We start from the raw sequence: 21,151 nt of genomic DNA on the forward strand, positions 1-21,151 counted from the left end.
CTGTCCTTTGCCAAGCATCTCTCTCTCTCTCTCTCTCTCTCTCAGAAATGACCCTTCCTTGCTTCTGCTGGGCAGCTCATAGGTTTCAGGGGCCCCCCCATTTCCTGTTGCCTGGCTGGTGGGTACATGGGGCTGGGGAAAGCCTTCTTTATTTGCAGTCTGTTCTTCCCCCCACAGCGCTGCAGCTCCCAGCAATGAAAGTCAAGCCCGGGCTGCAAAAGTTCAAAGCCCACCCAGAAGACCACCCAGACATTGCCTCCTCTCCCAGCTCAGGGGTTTTCGGGAGCCACACCCTCCGGCTTGGCCAGTCAGGGCCTTTTACCCCAAATGCTTCGGGAAATCCCGGCCTGGCGGTCCTTACCCGGAAGTGGTCGTTCTTTTCCCGGTCCAGCATAGTGTTGAGGTAGACTTTCCCGGTGAGCTTGTCGATGGAGAAGACCCCCCAGGGCTCCTCGTCCACGCCGGGCCCCTTGATGCTGTAGATGACCCCCCCGGGCTGCTGCTTGTCAGATTTAATCTGCAAAGGAAGACCAGCCTTGCAAGGCGGGAAGGGCTGGCAGCTGACCGGCAGGATGTCGGTGCTTCGCGCCCTCTTCCCAGACACAACGGAGAGGTCCACCAACCTTGTCACGCACTCCGATGGCCCTGGAATGTGTGGGCCCGGCAGGGGATGGGGAGGGGGCCCAAGGAGGACACACCCAGCGATCCACAAGGCCACGTGTGGTGGAGCACTGGCACATGCAAACAAGGGGTGCCCCTGCATGGGCACTGGCTGATGCACCTGTGCCTGTGCCTGCAGGATGACGGGCACACGAGGGAGTATATCAGCACTGATGCCACCATAACCAAGGTGGGCGTGTTGGTGAGCTGCTGGTTGTAGTGTTGGCAGATTGTGCCTTGGCATGGGGGGGGGGAGTTTGAATTTATTTTTACGCTGCTCTGTCTCGAAGGGCAGCGGATTCCTGCCTGCTGTGTGTCTGTGGGGGGGTCATAAGGACGGAGGGGGGGAAGCACGCAGGCCTGGCTCAGGTGCCGAAGGAAGCCTCTTGCGTGGGATCTCTGCCTTGGAAATCGACGGCCTGATCCTCCGTGCCAGGGAAGGACCGGCAGGCGACAGCGCAGCGCCAGGAGCAGAGAGCTGCCCCCGCAGTCCCCACTGCCCCTCCGCTGTTGGGCCTCGCAGCTGCAGTGCCACGTGCCGTGCCCTGCCAGGGCCATACCTGCACCAGAAGGTGAGGGATCCGCTTGTGGTTCTCGGACACGCTGATGGGCGGGATCACCCAGGCCCGCTTCACCCTTCCCGCTCCGGCCTGCGGCTGCCACAGGTGCAGGACCGGGGCAGCAGGAACGGCCCCCACAGAGCAGCTGACATCCTGCCAAGAGAAGAAGAAGAAGAAGAAACCGTCTCAGTGCCGCCCACTCCGTGCCTGAGGGACATCCGCTCTTTTGCCCTCTGCCAGCTGATGCCAGTCCCCTGCTCGCCCTGGCCAGGCAACTCCTGAGACACGCGCCTTCCGATTGGCTAGAGAAAGGCACGTGACACAGCCTCCCACCCCCCTAACACCTTTGTCCTCCCAGGGAGGACGGCTGGAACTCCAGGCCCGGTGGCAGGCGCGGCTGCTGACCCGACATCCACCTATGGATGGGGAAATCCTCAGAGATTTTGTGGGTGGAGCCTGGGGAGGGCAGGGTTTCAGAGGGGAAGGAGCTGGGTGGGGGGCAAGGCCACAGAGCCCTCCCTCCCAAGCAGCCATTGGCTCCAGAGCAGCTGATCTCTGTCACTCGGAGATCTACAGGCCCCGCCTGGAGGTTGGCAAGCCCTATGTCTACTCCCACTCCTGGTCTCATGGGCTGTGCCGCAGACTGCGGCAGAATATGCACTCTGCGATGTTCCCCCCAAGGGGCAGCACCCCGACCAAGCTCCTTCTGGGCCTCAATGTTCTCGCCACCCGTCAGGCCGAGCGAGGGGCAGGGGTTCTCCAAAAGAGCGTGTCCTTTTCACTCACAGACCCATTTGCACTCCGCCATAACTGTAGCCACCAACGTTTGCTGGGCCCTCAGATGATCTTACTGCAATTCCGCTTTCGGCGTGGCATTCATTTGGCCCTCTCTGGCTGCCCAGCCTGTGATGCCCTCCGTGCCTGCCCCCCCCACCGCCCTCCCCTTTCTTCTCCCCCAGGGGCCCCCCGCCTGGCCTTCCTTCTCGGGCCCCCAGAAGGCCAAATGTGGCAGGTGTGGCAAATTCCTCTCTGGTAACACAAGACTTTTTTGTGGCCGGAGCAGCTGCGCGGGGAGGGGGGGCTGGGCAGGGTTTGGGAGAAATGACGGGAAAGGGCAATATCCTGCTCTGTTACTGCTGAGCACAAAAAGGAGACAGCTTTATGCTGGGGGGGGGGGCGGCACAACTGTGTCTCAGCTGACCAATGACCAGTGGGGAGCCTGTTTTGTGGGGACGCTGGGAGAAGAGGCCTCGGTTTGCACAGAGAACAGGATCGCATGGTGACCTGAGAGGCGCAAGTCACATGGATGGACCCTGGCCAGGGCTGCCGGTGGAGGTCTTGTCTAGCGCATTCCATCGGGACTCTTGTCTCCTCTGCCACAATAGACTCCCCCAAGCCCCCCACCCTTCCCCTGCCCTGCCAGGGTGTGGAGGCCGACCAAACCTGGCAGTTATAAAAAGAAAGCCAACTGTGGGGCAGAAATGTGCTTCTCTGCCTTCCCCCCACAACAGCTGCAGGGGGGCTGTGGGATTTCTGGCCCCCTCAGTCTCTCAAGGCCCAGGTCCTGGCCTGGCTTTTGGCACCGGCCCGGAGGGGCTGTCTTGAGCTCCCACGGAGGGGCGGGGAGACGCATCCTGCTGCTGCTCCATCTTCCCAGGCAAGGTCTATTTTTGTTTCTGCTTGGGAAAAAATGATGCCGAAGCCTCCTTCCCCCACATTCCTGGGCTCTTTCTCTGGAAGAGGTCCCTGGGGTTCAGTTTTTGGACGGCTCCACTGGACAGCTCTCTCTCTCTCTCTCTCCTGTAGCGCCCACTCTGTGTTCCCTGCAGAGGCCAAGCTGAGCTGAGCCCCGGCACCTCTCCCTCGGAGACGCAGCCCCTCCTTGGCTGGGCAGGCCGGAATTGCAGGCCTGGCGGGCCCTTCCCAGCAGGCCAAGGAGCTGCACGACGTCCAGCGGCACCCTGAACACAATCTCTCTCTCATGTGTGTGTCTGTCTGTCTATCATCTGTCATCAGCTAAAATGATGAAACTGAGACTCTTGTACTTTGGTCACACGATGAGAAGAGAAGAGTTACTAAGAAAGTTAATAATGCTAGGGAAAGTGGAAGGCAGCAGGAAAAGAGGAAGGCCCAACAGGAGATGGATGGACCCATGAGGGCCCTCTCTTTGCAACGGCTGAGCCAGGCGGTCAACGAGAGGGCATTTTAGAGGACCTTAATTCATAGGGGGACCATAAGTTGGAAGCTACCTGACAGCACAACACCATCCATCCATCCAGAGACAGAGCCAGTTTGGTGTTGTGGTTAGGAGCGGGGACTCTAATCTGGGAGAACCGGGTTAGATTCCCCCCTCCGCCACATGCAGCTGCTGGTGTGACCTTGGGTCACTTACAAGTCCTTTCTGAGCTGTTCTCTCAAGGGCAGTTCTCAGGAGAGCTCTCTCAGCCCCACCTGCCTCACAGGTTGTCTGTTGTGGGGAGGGGAAGGGAAAGGAGTTTGTAAACTGCTCTGAGACTCCTTCGGATAGTGAAGGGCCATGGGGTATACATCCAATCTCCTCCTCTCCTCTTCATGCTTCAAGGCAGCTTACAATTCTAGTTAAAAAAAATTCAGTCAAAAAAATAAAATAAAATAGGAAGACCCAAATCTTTCCCCCTCTCCCCCTTTAAAAGACGCCTGCCGTTCAACGCCAACACCGCCTCCTCCCCCAAGCCCAGGCAAACCACATTGATTCCAGTCTGGGCACTGGGGAATAAGAGTGCTTAATGTCTAACTGGACTTCTGTTATCTTTTGCTACCAAAGACGAATGTGGCTGGCCCACGAGGATTATCCAGGGCACTTCAGCCTGCAGCTGTCCACGGGGGATTTGTTCTTTTGTTCACAGAAGATGCCTTTGGAGCCAGCAAGAATGTGTGTGTGTGTGTACCCCCCCTTCCCCTCACCCTGAAATGGAACCCAGCCCAGCCTCAGATTCCACAGTAGCAGGTGGCCAAACGTGGACATGCATGCTCAACCTCCACCATAATCATTCCTCCCCCCCCCCCCCCGAAAAAAAAACCCCAAACACCCCCCCCCCGTAAGAGGATACCTTCTTGTTCAGCTCAGGCAAACCAAGAGGCCCCATCGGCCTGGCCTACAAATGGTGTGGGGGGTGGGGGTGGCAAAGCCGGATGGAAGCTCACTGCTGCTGGGAACCTGGGGATGTGGAGAGGCCCTCTGCCCTCCACCAGCTGTGGCACTGGCATTGCAAAAGGAACCCACCAGGCCAGAGCCTTTGCCAGCCTGGAGACTGGAGGACCCGTGGAGCTGCCTTCTACTGAACGAGACCCCCCCACCCCCCCACCCCGGTCCATCCAGGTCTGTGTTGTCTGCTCAGACCGGCAGGTGCTCTCCAGGGTCTCCGCTAGGGTTGCCAGCTCCGGGCTGGGAAATACCTGGAGATTCTGGGGGGGTGGAGCCTGAGGAGGGGGGGGCTTGGGAGGGGCCTCAGCAGGGGTGATGTCATCACGTCTGCCTCGCAAAGCAGCCGTTTTCTCCAGGGGAACTGATCTCAGTCGCCTGGAGACCCGTTGTAACAGTGGGAGGCTGGCAACCCAGAGGTCTTCCCTATCACCCACCACCAGTGTTCCCTCTAAGCTGAGTGAGCGTGAGCTAGCTCATGGTTTTCTAGCCTCTGACTCACACATTTTGTCTTGGGCTCCAGAGCAAACTCATTGATGCAGCAGCCCAATCATGACTTTAATGCCAGTGGCTCACCCAACAGGATTTTTGCTCACAAGACTCCACAGCCGAGAGGGAGCCTTGCCCACCACCCGATCCTTTGAGCTGGAGATGTCAGGGATTGAGCCTGGGTCTCCTGCATCAGGCCCTGGGTCCTGCAGAGCCTCAGCACCGTCTGCTCAGGCTGGCGGGGGCTCTCCGGATTCTCAGGCCCTGGCCTTTCCCAGCACCTTCTCTGTCTGTTATTTTAGGTTCCAGCTGGAGATGCCAGCGGGGCTTCAGCCGGGGGCCTTCCGCATGCCAAGCAGACGCTCTGCCACTGAGCCACGGCCCCTCCCCAGAAGCCGGACGGGAGGCCTGGGCAGGCACCACCGTGGGAGCCGAGCAGGTTGAGAAGCCAAGCCGTGCCTCATCCTCATGCACGTGGCTCACCTCACCCCCCTCATCGGCCCCTCACCCCCCAGTTGCAAGCAGTGCTCCCTCTAAGCTGTTAGTGTGAGCCAGCTCACAGTTTCTTAGCCTCCGGCTCACACATTTTCGTCCTAGCTCAGGAGGGAGGGCTCCAGAGGAAACTGATTTATGTAGGAGCCAAACTGCTCGCTCACAAAGTAGAATTTTTGATCACAAGACTACCCAGCTTAGAGGGAGCATCGGTTGCAACCAGAGAAGCGTAGCACGGGTGCGGTTAATGCGAGCCACCTGGACCTGACATGGTCCTCTCCAGGCCAGTGGGCGGGCTTGAGGTGGGAGGAGGGCCGCTCCTTGGAGTTCTGTGCTGCTGGTGCGGGGGGGGGGGCCTCATGGGGCAGCTGGCGGGCCTTTTCCTCTGGGCCCTGCAGCCTCCTCTGAGGAGGGCTGCTGCCTGGGGAAGACCCAGCGCTCCCAGGCCCAGAGGAGCAAAGCGACCAGTCCCGGAGAGAAGCACCCAAGAAGCAGGGGGAGTACACAGGTACAAAAAATGCTGGCGTAAAACATTCAAACTAATAAGAGATTCCAGGGATAGAACTACCTTTGTCACCAGAAGTGGCATTATGAGATATGCTTCCAGATAGTTATGGCAAGGAAAATAAGTATCTAATAATCTATCCTTTAACTGCGGCAAGAATATTACTAGCTAAAAGGTTGGAAAGGAGAAAAAAATTCCCTCAAAGGAAGAATTGATAGAAAAGTGTTGTCACTGGCAGAAATGGATAGGTTAAGCCTATTTTTACAGGGGAAAGAATAGGATTTATTTTTAAAAAGATGGGAGAAGCTGTATGGGTGGCTGGAAAAGACAATGTAAAAAATATTGACTTGCACATATATATATACACACACACACAGGGCTATTTTTGGGCAGGAACGCACAGGAACGGAGTTCCGGCTGGCTCCCAAGTTGGCCACGCCCAGCAGGAACTCATTAGCATAATAGGCCACACCCAACAGCAGAAACTCATTAGGATTGGCTGCATTAGGGGTGTGTGGCCTAAAATGCAAAGGAGGTCCTGCTACAAAAAAAGCCCTGAGTTTTGACAACAAACAAGGTAAACAGAATAAGAATCAAAAGGTGGGTGTGGCTGGATGAGCACACTTCTGGCAACACGGGGCTGCGGCCTAATATGCTAATGAGCTGTGGTGTCAGGGTGTGGCCTAATATGCTAATGCGTTTCAGCTGTTATGCTAATTAGTTCCTGCTGGGCTTTTTTTTAAAAAAGCCCTGTATATGATATACTTATGTGACATGTATACAATGTTATAAATAATAAATAGAAAATTTAAAAAGAAACGGGGGGAGGGATGACCCCGTCTCAAAGTCCCGCTCCCCACGGCTCAAGGGCAGATAGCTAGACCCCCCCTCACTGTCCCTATGTCTGCTCCCCTAGGGTTGCCACGTCCAGGTGGGGAATTCCTGGAGATTTGGGGGCAGGGACTGGGGGGAGGAGAGGGACTTCAGAGGGGTCTAATGTTGCAGAATGTGCCTCCCAAGGGGGTCTGTTTTCTCCAGGGAACTGATCTCTGCCGTCCGGAGATCAGTCTTGACTCTGGGAGATCCCCAGGCCACACCTGGGGGCTGTCAAACCAAATATACACGCCGTGAAAAATGACGAAAATTACAAATTATATAAACAATTGAATGTATGCAAAGCAACCAATACCTCAGTTTCTATGTACCAACAATTCAAGTCTTTTAGTGTCCCTTATAGACGACTGATACAGTCACATCCGTTCATTCAACAGGTGAACTCCAGGTAGTTCAGCCATCAAATGCCCTGGCTATGATTTGACCTTGTTGAAAACGGGAAGCGACGGAGGTGGTCAGCTGACTTTATCTTCCGTTCTGAGCTTCCACAAAGCTCACAAACATGACTCCGGCAGGCCAGCTAGAAAGCCTGTTTCTCCAGCCACCAGCTTCTTCATGGGAAATCGTGAAACGCAAGCCTCAAAGATCCATCCCATCAAGGGTGGGCGGTCAATCGTGTTGGGCGGTTAGTCAGAGGTCTCCTTGCACCTTAACAGAGATATTCATCCCACCCCTCTTGCAAATACAGGAAACGAGGTACAAACGGTCTTTTGACTCCGCAGGGCCCTTGTAAATTGGGGCACAATGTGGTCGAAGCCACCGCCCCCCCCCCATCCAAGCTGCTCCTACCAGAAATGTACTTACAACCTTTCAAGGGGTCTCACGCAAAAGCCTGCAGAGCTTCCATCACACGGTGCACCTCCCCAAATATGTGCTCATGCATAAGCCAGACGTTTCTGCTAATGCAACACAACAGGGGCTCAGCAGACCGTAGGGTCTGTACAGGCATTGCAGGAAAACGCAGGATTCACACACGTGCCCATGTAAGTGGTTGGGACAAGCACAGCGTTTGCAGGAGGAATCCATGGGAACCTCACTCTTAGAAAGCCTAGTTTTAATTATGGTTTTAATTATGTTTTATATTGGCGTTTGCCCCTATGTAAGCCACCCTGAGCCCGCATTGCGGGGAGGGCGGGGTATAAATGGAATTAAATAAATAAATAAATAAATAAGATGCTGAGATAAGAAGCCCACCTAGGTGTGGATGGGAAAGGATGTGTACTTTTCACATGCTCAGAGGTACCTCTGGCTTTATTATTGCAAGGCTAAGTCTTGGTTTTGGAGACAGGGTCTCTGGAGCTAAGCCAGGGAGACACATGAAGCCACCTCCTACTGAATCCGACCACTGGTTCATCACAGGTCTGTATTTCCTACTCAGACTGGCAGCAGCTCTCCTCTCAGACCACCCGAGGACCCGAGCCTTTTGCCTGGAGATGCCAGGGATTGAACCGGGGACCTCCTGCGGCTGAGCCACAGCCATGAAGATACCTTGCCTCAAAAATAAGCTTTGTGAGGAGGAGTGAGGAGGAGGAAGGGAAGGCAGAAGAAACCTCTCTGAACAGCAGGCAAAGTGACTTGCTCGAAACTGCTTCCTTCCTACTGAAGCCAGTGGCAAAGTGACTTGCGAGATTGTGGATGCCGCACTGAAACTCCAGAAGGGGGTTTTTTTTTGGCAGGGAAAGGGTGAGTCGCTGGACCCCCACAATCCCGTCTCTCGTCAGGGCAGGGTCTGGCGCTCTGAGGAAAGGAGAAGGAAGCCCCGTCCCGTCCCGCCACCCTGAGGGCCCCACTGCCTCCGTGCCCCCTTACCTGTGCCCACAGCATTGCCAGGAGCAAAGTGGCAAGAGAGGAAGGGGCGCCCATCTTGGCCGGCTGGTGGTGTCTGGTGCCTCGGGCAGGTCTCTGAGCTGGGCAGCCGTTGTCCCCTCCTTCCCACACGCAGAGCGCCTCTGCTCCTCTGGACGGAGCTCAACTCCCGGAGGAGGAGGAGGCCCAGCTCTGACAGACAGCACATGTGTTGGGGCTCCGCGAGGGCCTGGGAGAGGAACGCCGGATGGGGGGGGGGTTGCCTGGAAGCCACGAGGCCCACCAAGCTCCCCTGCCCACACAGCCCCCCCTTGGGGGAGGAGAACGGCTTGGCCAGCCCCCAGAGAATCACCCCCAACCAATGTTCCCCCTAAACTGTGGAGTCCTGTGAGCAAAAATTCCACTTTGTGAGCTACTGGCATTAAAAGTTGTGAGCGAGCGATTTGGCTCCTGCATAAATTAGTCTGCTCTGGAGCCCTCCTTCCTGAGGTAAGACAAAAATGTGTGAGCCGGAGGCTAGAAAACTGTGAGCTAGCTCACACTGACTCAGCTTAGAGGGAACACTGCCCCCAACCCACCCTGCCCCCCCATTTCTGGCAGCTCCCCACACCGGGACACAGAGAGGGGGCCAAAGCTTCTCCTCAGGCGGGGAGATTCCTGGAGATTTGTGAGGGGCGTCTGGGAACAGGACTGGGCAGGTGAGGGACATTGGGGGTGTCGAATGCCACGGAGGCCGCCTCCCAACAGGCCTGTTTTCTCCAGGGGAGCTGTCGTCTGGAGAGCAGTTATAATTCCGGGAGAGCTCCAGGCCCCACCTGGAGGCTGGCAACCCTATCTCTGCCGCTTCCCTCCGCTGGTTGCTCCTTCTCAGTGGGCCAGACGGTGAGCGGCTTCCTTGGCCAGGGGCAGGAAAGAAGACCGGAGTCAAGATGCAGGAGTGGGTGGGGGGGGGGGGGGGAACGGGAGACGCTGGCGGCGCGGATGCCTGTGTCGATCCCCCCTCCGCAATCACAGGGCCGGAAGGAGCCCCCCACTGGCGAAATGACCACCTCCTTCCAAGCAGGTCAGAGCAGGAGCCAGAAGTTCCCAGGTGAGGAAGTCTGACCCGGGCGCCTGGCCAGGGCACACCTGCTTCACCTCACGGGCCGCAGGCACCTCCGGGTCGTTTTGTGGGCCTCTGGCAGGACAGGAGAGACCCCCAAGTCCCGAGCTGGCTGGGGGGGCCATTCTGGACTGAGCCCCCAGCCGACCAGGGCCGGCCTGTTCCCTGGGCCCCTTTGTGAGCTGCTGGACACCTCTGGGGTTCCAGTCGGGTGGTTTCCGATCAGGCCCGTAGCGACAGTGGGGCATTTGGGGGCCTGGCCCCCTGGCTTCCATCTACCCCAGCCACCCTGCTGCCCTCGCCACCCCTTCCCCAAGCGTGGCTTTCTCCCCCACCCCATCGCTGTTCCTGCATGGAGGCCTCCATGGATGAGTGGCTGCCTGCCTGCCACAACCCTCTCTGGCCTTCTTGCTGGACATCCCTGATGCAGCCAAGCGCAGAAAGGAGGCAGGGTGGGTGGCAGGCCAGAGATGTTGTGGCTCTGGGCGGGGCTGCACCGGGGCAGGGAGAAGGCCTGGTTTGCCTTTGCAGAGCCTTGGAGCATGACCAGCCTCTCCCTCCCTCCCTGCTTGCAACCCACAGGCCTGTCAGTCTGGGATGCCTTGGAACAGCTGCTGGCAGGAATCCCGCCAGAAGCAAGGAGGAGCGTTCCCCCCCCCAGGGTGTCTGAGGAGGGGGGGGCCCACGCAGAGCTCAGCCAGGTCTGTTGCCTGCTGGGTGGCGACCTCAAGAGGCCCCCTCTCCACCTCTTGCTGCCCAATGAGTGGAAAAACCCACCGAGTGGGAGCAGTGTTTGTTTTGGCCACCAGCCTCCCCCCCACACCTCTCCCACTTGGCTCTCTCTCTGCCCCTGAATCTGGACTCTCAGCCACAAACAGAGACACCTGGTCAGGTTGACGGAGGGCTTCCTTCCACACCCTGAGCCCTTTTGCGCCGTGGGATTAAAAATTTTTTTTTAATTGTTTGCTCTTTCATTCTGCCCCTGCATTCTCGGCTACTGTTCTTCAGGCAGCTTTTCTGCAATCAAAGTGAGATGGAATCTGCACCTAATACAGCGCTCTGTTCCCCACAATGTGGCCCACGGGCAAGATCCCTCTGCTGTGTTTACGTAGAGAGGAAGTCCGTTTCTTTCAGAGAAGGTCTCCCCCCCCCCCAACTGTCCTTTTAAATGTTGGCACCTCCTCCTTTGGTTTCAGAGCACAGCTGTGTGCACTGCTGGTTCTCCACGGGTAATTAATTACTCCCTTTAGCACGGTGACCCTGTGCATTCCTGAACAAATTCCTTTTCAGGGAGGGGAGGGGAAAGGAGCCAGTATTTGCCACTTTCACCTTGGCAGCCAAAGTGCCTGCTCGTTATTTTTTTTTCCCCTGGGTTGTAATTTTTAAATGTGCAGTTAGGAAAATAAAATGTAAAAGTAATGGACAATGGCTTTTTGCTGCAATGAGAAAAGCAGTAATCAAAGCTTTGGGATAATTGATTAAAGATGCATTCAGGAATTGGGCTGAAAAGCAAAAGAGGAGGAGGAGGAGATTGGATTTATACCCCGCCCTTCACTACCCGAAGGAGTCTCAGAGCGGCTTACAAACTTCTTTCCCTTCCCCTCCCCACAACAGACACCCCGTGAGGGAGGTGGGGCTGAGAGAGCTCTTGACAGAAACTGCTCTTTTTTCAAGAACAGCTCTTATCAGAACTACGACTTGCCCAAGGTCATCCAGCCAGGTGCAAGTGGAGGAGTGGGGAATCAAACCCGGTTCTCCCAGATTAGGGTCTGCACACTTAACCACTACACCAAACTGGCTCCTGTGGCTGTGGCCCACGGCTGCCACAGGAAGTGGTGGTGGCTACAAGCATGGACGGCTTCAAAAGGGAATTAGATAAGCATATGGAGCAGAGGTCCATCAGTGGCTATTAGCCACAAGGTATAGATAGGGACTCTGGGACAAGTGATGCTCTGTCACCTTGGTGCAGGGGGGGGCAAGAGTGGGAGGGCTCCTGGTGTCCTGGCCCCACTGGTGGACCTCCTGATGGCACCTGGGATTTTTGGCCACTGTGTGATACAGAGTGTTGGACTGGATGGGCCTTTGGCCTGATCCAACATTGGTGTCTCTTATGTTCTTAAGAGAGGGAAGGAAGAAAATTTAAAAGGACAGAAGTACTTAACTTGTGGACAGGCTGCTTTCATACAGTGATAAATCTCTGTGTCATTTTCATTGTTGCTGCAAATGGCTTTAAAACTATGACTGCATTTTAAATGTGAGGAGAACCACCACAAAGCAAGTCTATACACAAATGCCAGGATGCAATAATTTGACAATGGAATCATCTAGATTACCCATGAAATCTGAATGAAATGTTTCCAAATTGATACATGTAAAGGTAAAGGTTTCCCTTGCTCGAGAGCCAGCCGAATCCGACTCTAGGGGGCGGTGCTCATCTCCGTTTCCAAACCAAAGAGCCAGCGCTGTCTGAAGAAGAAGAAGAAGAAGAAGAAGAAGAAGAGATTGGATTTATACCCCGCCCGTCACTTGGAGTCTCAGAGCGGCTTACAAACTCCTTTCCCTCCCTCTCCCCACAACAGACACCCTGTGAGGTAGGTGGGGCTCCATGCAGGAAATCCCAGATCAGGGGCTGGGGAAGGAGGAGAAGGAGAAGTTGTGATGTTCCTCACCCTCTGAAGAAGCCTCCAGCAGTCATAGATGACTCTCAGGTGACATTGCTGATAAAGAGTGCATCAGTTCGCCTTTGGTTGAGGGACTATCATGGGCTATCAAGGAGAGCTGGTTTGGTGTAGCGGTTAGGAGCGCAGACTCTAATCTGGGAGAACTGGGTTTGATTCTCCACTCCTCCTCCACTTGCAGCTGCTGACCTTAGGTCAGTCACAAGTTCTCTCAGAGCTGTTCTCTCAAAGGCAGTCCTCGAAAGAGGTCTCTCTGCCCCGCCTACCTCACAGGGTGTCTGTTGTGGGGAGGGGAAGGAGATTGTAAGCTGCTCTGAGACTCCAAGTGAAGGGCAGGGTAGAAATCCAATCTCATCTTCTCTTCTTCTCTCTTCTTATGGGAATAAGCGCTCTGCGGAGGGAGGAGATGGAAAAAGAAGCCCTTGAAAAAGCACCGAGAGAGCAACTTGGCAGCAGGGGGATGCTGTTCCCATGGGCCAGGGAGGGTGGAGAGCAGAGACCCGTCCTCGAAAGGGCCGGCTGGCCAATCTCCGCCCGCGCAGGAGCAGGGCTGATTCTGGGGGACCACCAATGGTGTGTTCCAGGCAATGCTCTGCAGTGGTGCAAAGGTGTCCCAGCCAGCCAGCGCCTGGATGGAAGCTCTGTCCAGGGGTCCCAGCCTGAGGAGCCGGCCTGGTTATTACAGCAGGGGTCCCAGGCTGACGACAGAAGCAGACCCTCATCCTGTCTTCCGGCCTCCCTTCCCTCTTCCATGGGACTGGCAACCCGACCTGGTGGTCCTCTCTGGGCCTGCCCTCCACAGCGAGCAGCTGGCACGAGGGCTGCGGAGTGGTCTTGCAGAATCCCAGATGCCTAGAGCCACAAACGTTCTTCCCGCTGATGAAAGGAAGCGGCACGATGAGGAAGTCAGTCGTGCAAACCCAGGGCAACCAGCCAGAGACGGTGTGTGTGTGTTACTGCTCCCAGAGAGAGATCTGAGGCTGTGCGTTCCACCAACACTGTGCAAAATCTGTGAGTTCACTGCAGGCCAACAAGTTTTCTCCCAAGCAGCAGCAGCAGCAGCAGCAGCAACCTCCTCAAAGGGGCTCCTGGCACAGCTGCCCCCCTCCCCGCCCTTCTGGTACACCCCCGCCATTGCAGACGTGCCCCTGGCTCCAAGGCAGAACTGGTTGTGAGAGCCATACTTGCCTGAAGACGTGGCTTGCTGGAGGAAGCCACAAACAAGAACGAAATCGGAGTAATGCCTTTTGCCAGGACAAGCCAAATTGACAGGAAATACTGTGCAAAGTTTCAAGCTCACCAGAACTCTTTGTCGGGCTAAAGGTCACGTCCAATCTTTAGGAGTTTTGTTTAGGGCTGCATTTGATCGTTTACTTGCAGTCCTAAATTGTGATTTTAACTTTTGATTTCTAATGTATCTTTTGTTTGCATTCTGTTTTATGTGCTTTACATTGTAAGCCACCTGGCGTTCCATATAGTAGAAAGGCGGCAAATGTTTTAAATAAGTAAATGGCAATGAGATTGTCTAATGACAGAAAGGTGGAGAGTGGATTCTTCAGGCCACAGTGTGGAAGGCCTGAGATCATGGGCATCCTCTGAGAGACGCACGGCGGCAACTGGCTTTATGGCTAGCAACGCTGCCCCCCGGACTGAAATACTCAAACCACCCCCCACGTCCATCCAGTTTTGGTTTCTGTATTTAAGTGAAAGAACAAAGAATGAATTTCTGTATGACGAAGAATGTGCTGTTAGCATGAAGCCATGCTAGCAGTGAGGCGAGAGGCATTGCCTGTTTTCATCCATCAGATGCCTGCAGGATCAGACCTTTAACACCACGGCCTGAAGAATCTCTCTTTCCACCCTTCTGTCTCTTCACATTTCCCACCATCCAGCCTGACTAACAGCTCCAGTGAGCTCAAAAGTTTGCCCAATAGTTGGTGTCAATTTGGATGGTCCTATTAAAAGCCACTGCGTATATTCCAGTCTTGTCTGTGGATGGGGAACGGACCAATAGGAGGCTCAGCGACTTTCCCTACCTGTTTGAGGAATGTCTGGAGGTTCTGCCTTGCTTCTGTGGGACTCTGGTGACTCCTAGTGGTGGAAGGTTGTCATGCACATGAAGACACCCATCAAGAGCCTATGCTGCATCCGTGCGGGTTTTGTTGTTCAGTCGCACAGTCGAGTCCGACTCTTTGCGACGCCATGGACCAGATCCCGCCAGGCCCTCCAGTTTTCCGCCGTCCTCTGAAGTGTGCTCAATTTCATGTTCGTTGCATCGATGACACTGTCCAACCATCTCATCCTTTGCTGTCCCCGTCTTCTTTGACCTTCAATCTTTCCCAGCATCAGGGTCTTCTCCAGTGAGTGCTCCCTTCTCATTTGGTGGCCAAACAAAACCAGCCACCTCTGGGTCTCTTTGCAATCACTAAGTGTGCAGATTAGAGTTCGTATTCCACCCAGAAGCATGCACTGAAAGGGTGGGGAAAGCCACTTTGGCTTTATCCTGGGCAAGCAACTGGCGGGGTTGGCGCAGCACAGTCATGAAGTCAGGCTGAGGGGGGTTAGTGGAAGGAGGAAAATTGCTCCCTGAATGGTCTTCTGAAGCCACGAAGATGAACTTACCTGGCAGGCAAAGTGGAATTCAAGCTTGCCAAGTGACTGCTAGCGGGACATGAAATGCAGGGCTTGAATTTTAACCTGATTAGCTGAGTCTCCTGCTGGTGTTTAAAACAAAAGCTATGCAATGCATTCGGTTAAGACCAACCAAAATCACAACACGTTCCAAGTCAGCAAAGCATCCTGTACAGGAGGGCAGAGAGATCTTAAGCTCGGCTTCCAAATGATCGGCATCCCCCCCCTTTAACTCAAAAGCCAGCACAGTGTGCTGTGTTGTGTTGGTTGCTCTTAGTAAAAGACAGGGCTCGAGTTTCTGGATTTCACTGGGGACCGTCAAAGCTACCTACTCTTTTGGGCCTGACAGTGTGTGAGGTGTCTGGGGCAGGCCCTGCGCCCTCCTCTGTCTGGGTCCTTGCTTTCCCAGCGCCACCCCAAACACAGCCTTACACTGCTTCTGCTGCTATAGCAGGGAAAGCCATTAAGGTCCAAAGCACATGGCTGGCACGTGGAAAGGGACAGCATCGCACCTTGGTAGCTCCAGTGGAAAGATCTCAGAATTCCAGCTCTCTCGGGAAGGACCTTTCTCTGCCTGGGAACTTGGACAGCGACGGCCAACCCAAAGACACAGGAGAGGTGTGGATGGCCTCAGCCGTCTTCCCTGGCCATCTTGCTCAGCTAGCAGTAGCCTCCTGGGGCAGAAACTGTCTCACCAGAGTCTGTACAGCACATGGTACCCGGTGAGTTCTAGACCTTCTTTATCAAATGCAAGAGCAGTTGTGTGACCAGTGTTCCCTCTAAGCTGAGTTCGTGTGAGCTAGCTCACAGTTTTTTAGTCTCTGGCTCACAGTTTTGTCTTAGCTCAAGAAGGATGGGGCTCCAGAGCAAACTAATTTATGCCGTAGCCAAATCACTCGCTCACGACGTTAATGCATCAGGAGCTCACAAAGTAGAATCTTTGCTCGCAAGACTCCACAGCTTAGAGGGCGCTTTGGTTGTGACTGCCCCCCCCCAGTGGTATGTCATGGGGATTTCAGGAACGTGTCCCCCCCCCCCCACTAATTTAACTTGGCATCTCCCAAGAGAATCAGACATCCCACTTGATCCGGCTATCTTGCTTCTTAATTCAAGAAATAGCATTGATGAAACGGAAGTAAAAATTACTGAATTAGCCGCCACGTTATTAGCTGCGGCAAGGCTCTCTATTGCTGCCTCATGGAAAAATCCGGAGCCTCCTTCTATTGCTCAGTGGAGAAATAAATGTTGGGACCACTTTGTGATGGACAAAGTAGCAGATAAATATGAGTCCCACACACAAGGGTATGCAAGGTCCCATTCCAGATTCATTCGAAAATGGTGTCCTCTTATAACCTATTTTACAGAAAACAAGGTATTACCAGCAAATACTAGTTATGCAGAATGGATTCATCTTTGAGAATTTTTTTCTTTAATGGTCTGAGCACTCTCATGATTTATTATTGTGGTCCTTCTAAAATATATCTGGATTTATTATACGTTAGTATTGTAGTAATAGTAGAACAATTGGAATATCACAAGAAAATGACAAGGATTTGGTTATAGGATGTTACTGCTGACAAATTAATAGATGGCATTGTGAAATATATATCTGCACTGACAGTTTGTATTATTGTTCAAACAGCAATCTTGTTTATGTATACTGGATTTCTCTTTTAATAAAAATTTTAAAAAAAACACAGAGAATCTGTCACTGCACAAGGGGACCCATGGGAGGACCGTCGTCCACACTTGATTGGCCTTGCATTCTGGAGAAAAATAATCCACTCCAGTTCCGGGGGGAAAGGGGAGCTAAGCCAGGGACGCGAGGGGTGATGGTGCCTCTCCAGTGAGGAGTCACAGCACAGTCCCGGCACCCTGGAGGTTCCAAGGGAAAAAAGGAGGGGGTCAGCTTGGCAGGGGGAGATGCCAAGGCCCCTGGAAAAGATACTGTCCTGCTCCGGAGGTCGCGAGACGTGCAGAATGGGCCCCTGGGACCCCGCAAGACACCGTAGACGTGACTCACCAGACGGAATGTGGGACGCCGGTCCGGAGAGAGAGTCAAGAGCAGGGACCCCGTCTCCGGCAAGCGGTGTCGGTCAAGCCCGGAGACAGGACCAGGGTCCGCGGAGCCACCCTGCAGAGGAAGAAAGGGGCGGCTACCTGTCCGACGGGCCAGGAACAGCTGCGGAACAGCAAGCACCGCCGCAGATCGGCGGCGGCATGGCCCAGAGGCCGCCAGGACCGCCGCCGGCATACCAGCTTTCGTTCCGGAGACACCCCACCGGCGTCCTGATTGATAAAGGAGGGCGTGGCCGAAGCGGGAGGGTGGCTGGGCGGTTCTGGGAGCGGGGCGGGGAGATAAAAGGCAGTGTGGAGAAGGGGCCGGGGAGGAGGAGTGCGCTGTGGAACTAAGTAGGACGCTGACAAGAGAGAGAGAGAAAGCAGACGACCGCAGCGTGCTGGCAGAGGGATGCCGAGGGTGATTGTAACCCTGTCCCCTGCCTATCTGAGGCCCCTCACTCCCTCTCCCTTTCTGAATCCCACCACTCCGAGGGCCGCCGCTCCTGCCGGAGAAGACTCCGGCACCACGGCCACTGGGGGGCACCGTCCCGAAGTCCAAGGGAGAGTCCGACAGATACAAGCTCTGCAGAAGTGGGCAGCAGACGTCTAGGCAGGCCCACCACTTCTGGAGCCTTTAAACTTCTGTTTTAGGGAGTGTCAGTTTATTAACTTTTTAGGCAAAAGCTTTTTGAAAACACCCAAACTATACACCATGTAGGGTGAACACTGCAGATTTGCACAAATGTTTCGTAACGTATAGTTTCCACCAGTAATGGAGGGGTAGAAAGCAGGACTCAGGCAAGTCAGGACCGGCTGAGTGAGAGGTGGGTCGGTCCCGCCGCAGGGAGTGGAACCTGGGCCACCTTTGCACCTCCTAGAGTGACACGGGTGGGAGCTTGTGTGTTGCTGGGGAGAGAGGCGGGCCCGCGGGCTCTGGGTCCAAGTCCCTCCCCGGCTGCAACTTCCACCCCTCGTTCTCTGCCCGTCAGAAGTGCCTGGCATGAGGAGGAGGTAGTGGGGGGCAGCAGCTGTCAAGTCCGGGATGGATGCGCAAAGGAGACGTTCCCTGCAACACCTTGAGCAAAGCGGCCACAACGAAAGAATCCAGAATCACCTCCACATCTTTTTTTTTTAAAAAAGAATTTATTTACGAACATTATCTCTTGAGGGACAACAGCATCTCTGCGCTTCTCTCTGTACATGCAACCGTAGAAAATAACATCTGTATTCACTTTGCCTCTTTCCGCAGGAAGTTGCACAGCTAAAGGACAGTCGAGTGGCGGCAGAGCAGTGGCGGCAGCAGAACCAGCCCTGCCCAACCAATATGTACACAAACTACATGGTAAAAAAAGAAAGGAAAAAAAGTACATCGGTACATTACAGACCACGCACCCCGCTGCTGTTTTCACCCCACATTCTACGCAAGTTGCACTAGTACAAACAGAAGGGAGTGGATTGACCTGTCAGAGGTATCTACATGGATATATACACACTGTCTGTAGAAGCACAGCCAGAAGGGACGCCGACAGCCGGGCCTGAGTCCGCAGGGCGCACCAACCCAACGTGTTCTCCTCCTGCTGTGAACGGAGGAGTTTCCAGAGCCTTCCCACCAGCTGTGGTGACCAGAAGGGGGCGTGGAGGAAGAGCATGGCCTACCTGCTACTCAGAGCTGCACCAGAAGGGACCTACTTTTGCGGTTTCTGAACAGGGCAAACCTAGACTTCCTTCTCTTTCGCTCACCCCCCACTCCCCGACTTTGTATAGAAAGCTGCACAAGGCTTTTGGGCTGATTTGTGCAAATCTAAGCAATGTTTACTTGGGCAGAATGCTCACCCTAAATGGTCCAGAGCACAGGAACAACTGACAACCCAAAACGCTGATGTGCCAAATGCCTCCCTTGTGCACGCACGCACATCTCTGCTAACCGGCGCCAACCAGTTTGCTTGGGAGAGGCACTGACTGGCCGCAAGCAAGGAAACTGGGAGGGACACGGAGGTGGCTTGTACAAAGCACGGGTGCAGGAAGGAACCTGACAGGCAGCAAAAGGCACGGACCCAATTCGTCACTAGCCCGTAGGTGTTAGGAGGCTGCCCAGGCCTCCGACCAGGAGGAAACACCCCTCCCCACGAGGAAAGAGAGTTCAGCCAGACTCACGAGGGTTTCCCCTAACAGCTGACAGGCTGGTTTCCCACAGCAGAGGAGAATGCAGTCGTTAGTTCTGCACAAGTTAACACTTGCCAAAGCAAATTCTCATGGACTCAGTCTGCAAAGGTTTCTTATATGTCCTACTGGCACCCAGCTACTGTACAAGTTTCCCCTTTGAAACGCCTACGGAGACTTTCTCCAGTTAAAAATTGAATTTGAAAGGGAACCTCTCTGCTGCTGCTGCTGGGTAATGTGGGACACCCCCCCACCCCCTCTTCTAGTTCTAGAGAAAAGCGGTCCAATTGGCCGGCTTATTGGCTCCAGTCGGACAGGAGAGGGCCAAGGGAGCATCCGGTCTGGGGCCCACCAAAAGGAAAGGAAAGAGTGTGGCTCAGCCTGGGCGAGAGGAAGGACTGACCAGGCACCATGGAGAACAGCCTCTAGCTGACACAGCTGCTTTGCATGTCTGGCACAGTTCAATGTTTGGGGGTCCATCAATACCGCTCCAGGACCAGGAGTTGTTGCCAGTGGTCCACACCCTACGGCACTCCTGCAGTCTGAATCAGGCCCCCGCCGGCTGAGCGATGGGGAAATGGCACCACAACGGAACGAACCCTCCCAAAGGAGACAGATCGAGATGGGTGGCTGCACTAGTCTGTCTGTAGCAGTAGAAAAGAGCCAGAGCCCAGCAGCACCTTCAAGACGAACACCATTTGTGGCAGGGGGGGGAGCTTTCTTGCAGTGATACTCCCGAAAGGTCCTCCCCTGCCACAAATTTTGTTAGTCTTGAAGGTGCTGCTGGGCTCTTGCGCTTTTCGCCTCCCAAAAGAATCTGTAACAGAGGGCAAGAGACACTAGAGCTTGATGTGGCCACAGCTCTCAGCTGCGTGTGTGCGGGCAGAAGCCAGGTCAACTGGATTAAACTCCCGTCACTTCAATAGTGCTCCAGTACTGCTGGCACACAAATGTGCCCAACCACACACACACACCACAGTGCTTCTGCCTTATCACAGAGCTGTTACAGGAGCAAAGAAATGGTGCCCACCAGCCCCCCCCAAAAAAAATAATTCCCTGTCCTTGGCCTCTCCCTCACCACTGCCTGGCCCCACAGCTAGGAAAAGTCCTCCCGACCTGGAAGCAGTCAGATCCCAGGTGCTCAGCTGAAAGGGTGTCTTCAACTGTCCAGAGCGCCAGAAGGCCAGAATGAGACCCTGCAGCCAACTGAGCTCGCTTAGGGGAAAGCCACTGTCTGACACTCATCTGGAGGAAAGAGACCCCTTTGCGGCCCTTTCTTTCTTTCTTTCTTTCTTTCTTTCTTTCTTTCTTTCTTTCTTTCTTTCTTTCTTTCTTTCTTTCTAGTCCTCCAGAAAGCTTCAGCAAGGTCCGCCTGAGGTCCCGCCTGCACACCGCGCCGCTCTCTCGCCCGCAGACGGTCACCGGAGACCTGGCTGCCTCTGATCACCCAACGCAACTCTGCACTGGACTTGGCCACACAGCAGAGAGTCTACGATACCCTGAGAAACGAGGGGCCCAAGCCCTCTCCAGCAAGGAGAGAGAGAGAGAGAGATTCTGGGGTGCTGCAGCACTTGCCCGCCTGGGCGGAGACTTGCTGCTTCCTGGGATGCACCGGGCGGGGCCCTTAAGGCTTTGGCTAAAGAAATGGCTGCAGCTGCTCCCCTTCGCGACTGGGGGCGGGGGCTTTGTCTGCTCCAGAGCATCAAGGAGAAGGAGGTCTTTTGCTGCTGCGGCAGCATGCCGGGAGGCCTCTTCCTGTTCCCGCAGGGCCCTCCGCCAGGGCAAGTCCTTCCTGCCCCTCTGGAGTGACCCTGCTGAAGCCCGGCCCATGGCTGGCTTCAGGCACCCTGCAGAGAACACCCTGACCCTGCCGTGGGGAAGGGCTCTCTAGGGCACAGGTCACTTTGCTATGCTGGGGGGTGCAGGTGGAAG

At 54.9% G+C, this 21,151-nt stretch overlaps 1 protein-coding gene across 1 annotated transcript in view; it reads right to left on the minus strand.

Moving 5' to 3' along the window:
- The window catches only part of CDH15 (cadherin 15), a 24,682-nt gene extending 15,957 nt beyond the window's left edge, over positions 1-8,725 (minus strand). Inside the window, exons 1-3 of the mRNA XM_015406706.1 lie at positions 8,591-8,725; positions 1,221-1,373; positions 362-517 (exon numbers count right to left, since the gene is read on the minus strand). Of these exons, the coding sequence (XP_015262192.1) occupies positions 362-517; positions 1,221-1,373; positions 8,591-8,644 (363 nt within the window). The 5' untranslated portion in view covers positions 8,645-8,725. The remainder of the gene's footprint in view (positions 1-361; positions 518-1,220; positions 1,374-8,590) is intronic.
- Between the last annotated feature and the right edge of the window lie 12,426 nt (positions 8,726-21,151).

This window comes from Gekko japonicus, unplaced genomic scaffold, assembly GCF_001447785.1.
Source record: "Gekko japonicus isolate JY-2015 unplaced genomic scaffold, Gekko_japonicus_V1.1 scaffold386, whole genome shotgun sequence".
Lineage (NCBI taxonomy): Eukaryota > Metazoa > Chordata > Lepidosauria > Squamata > Gekkonidae > Gekko > Gekko japonicus.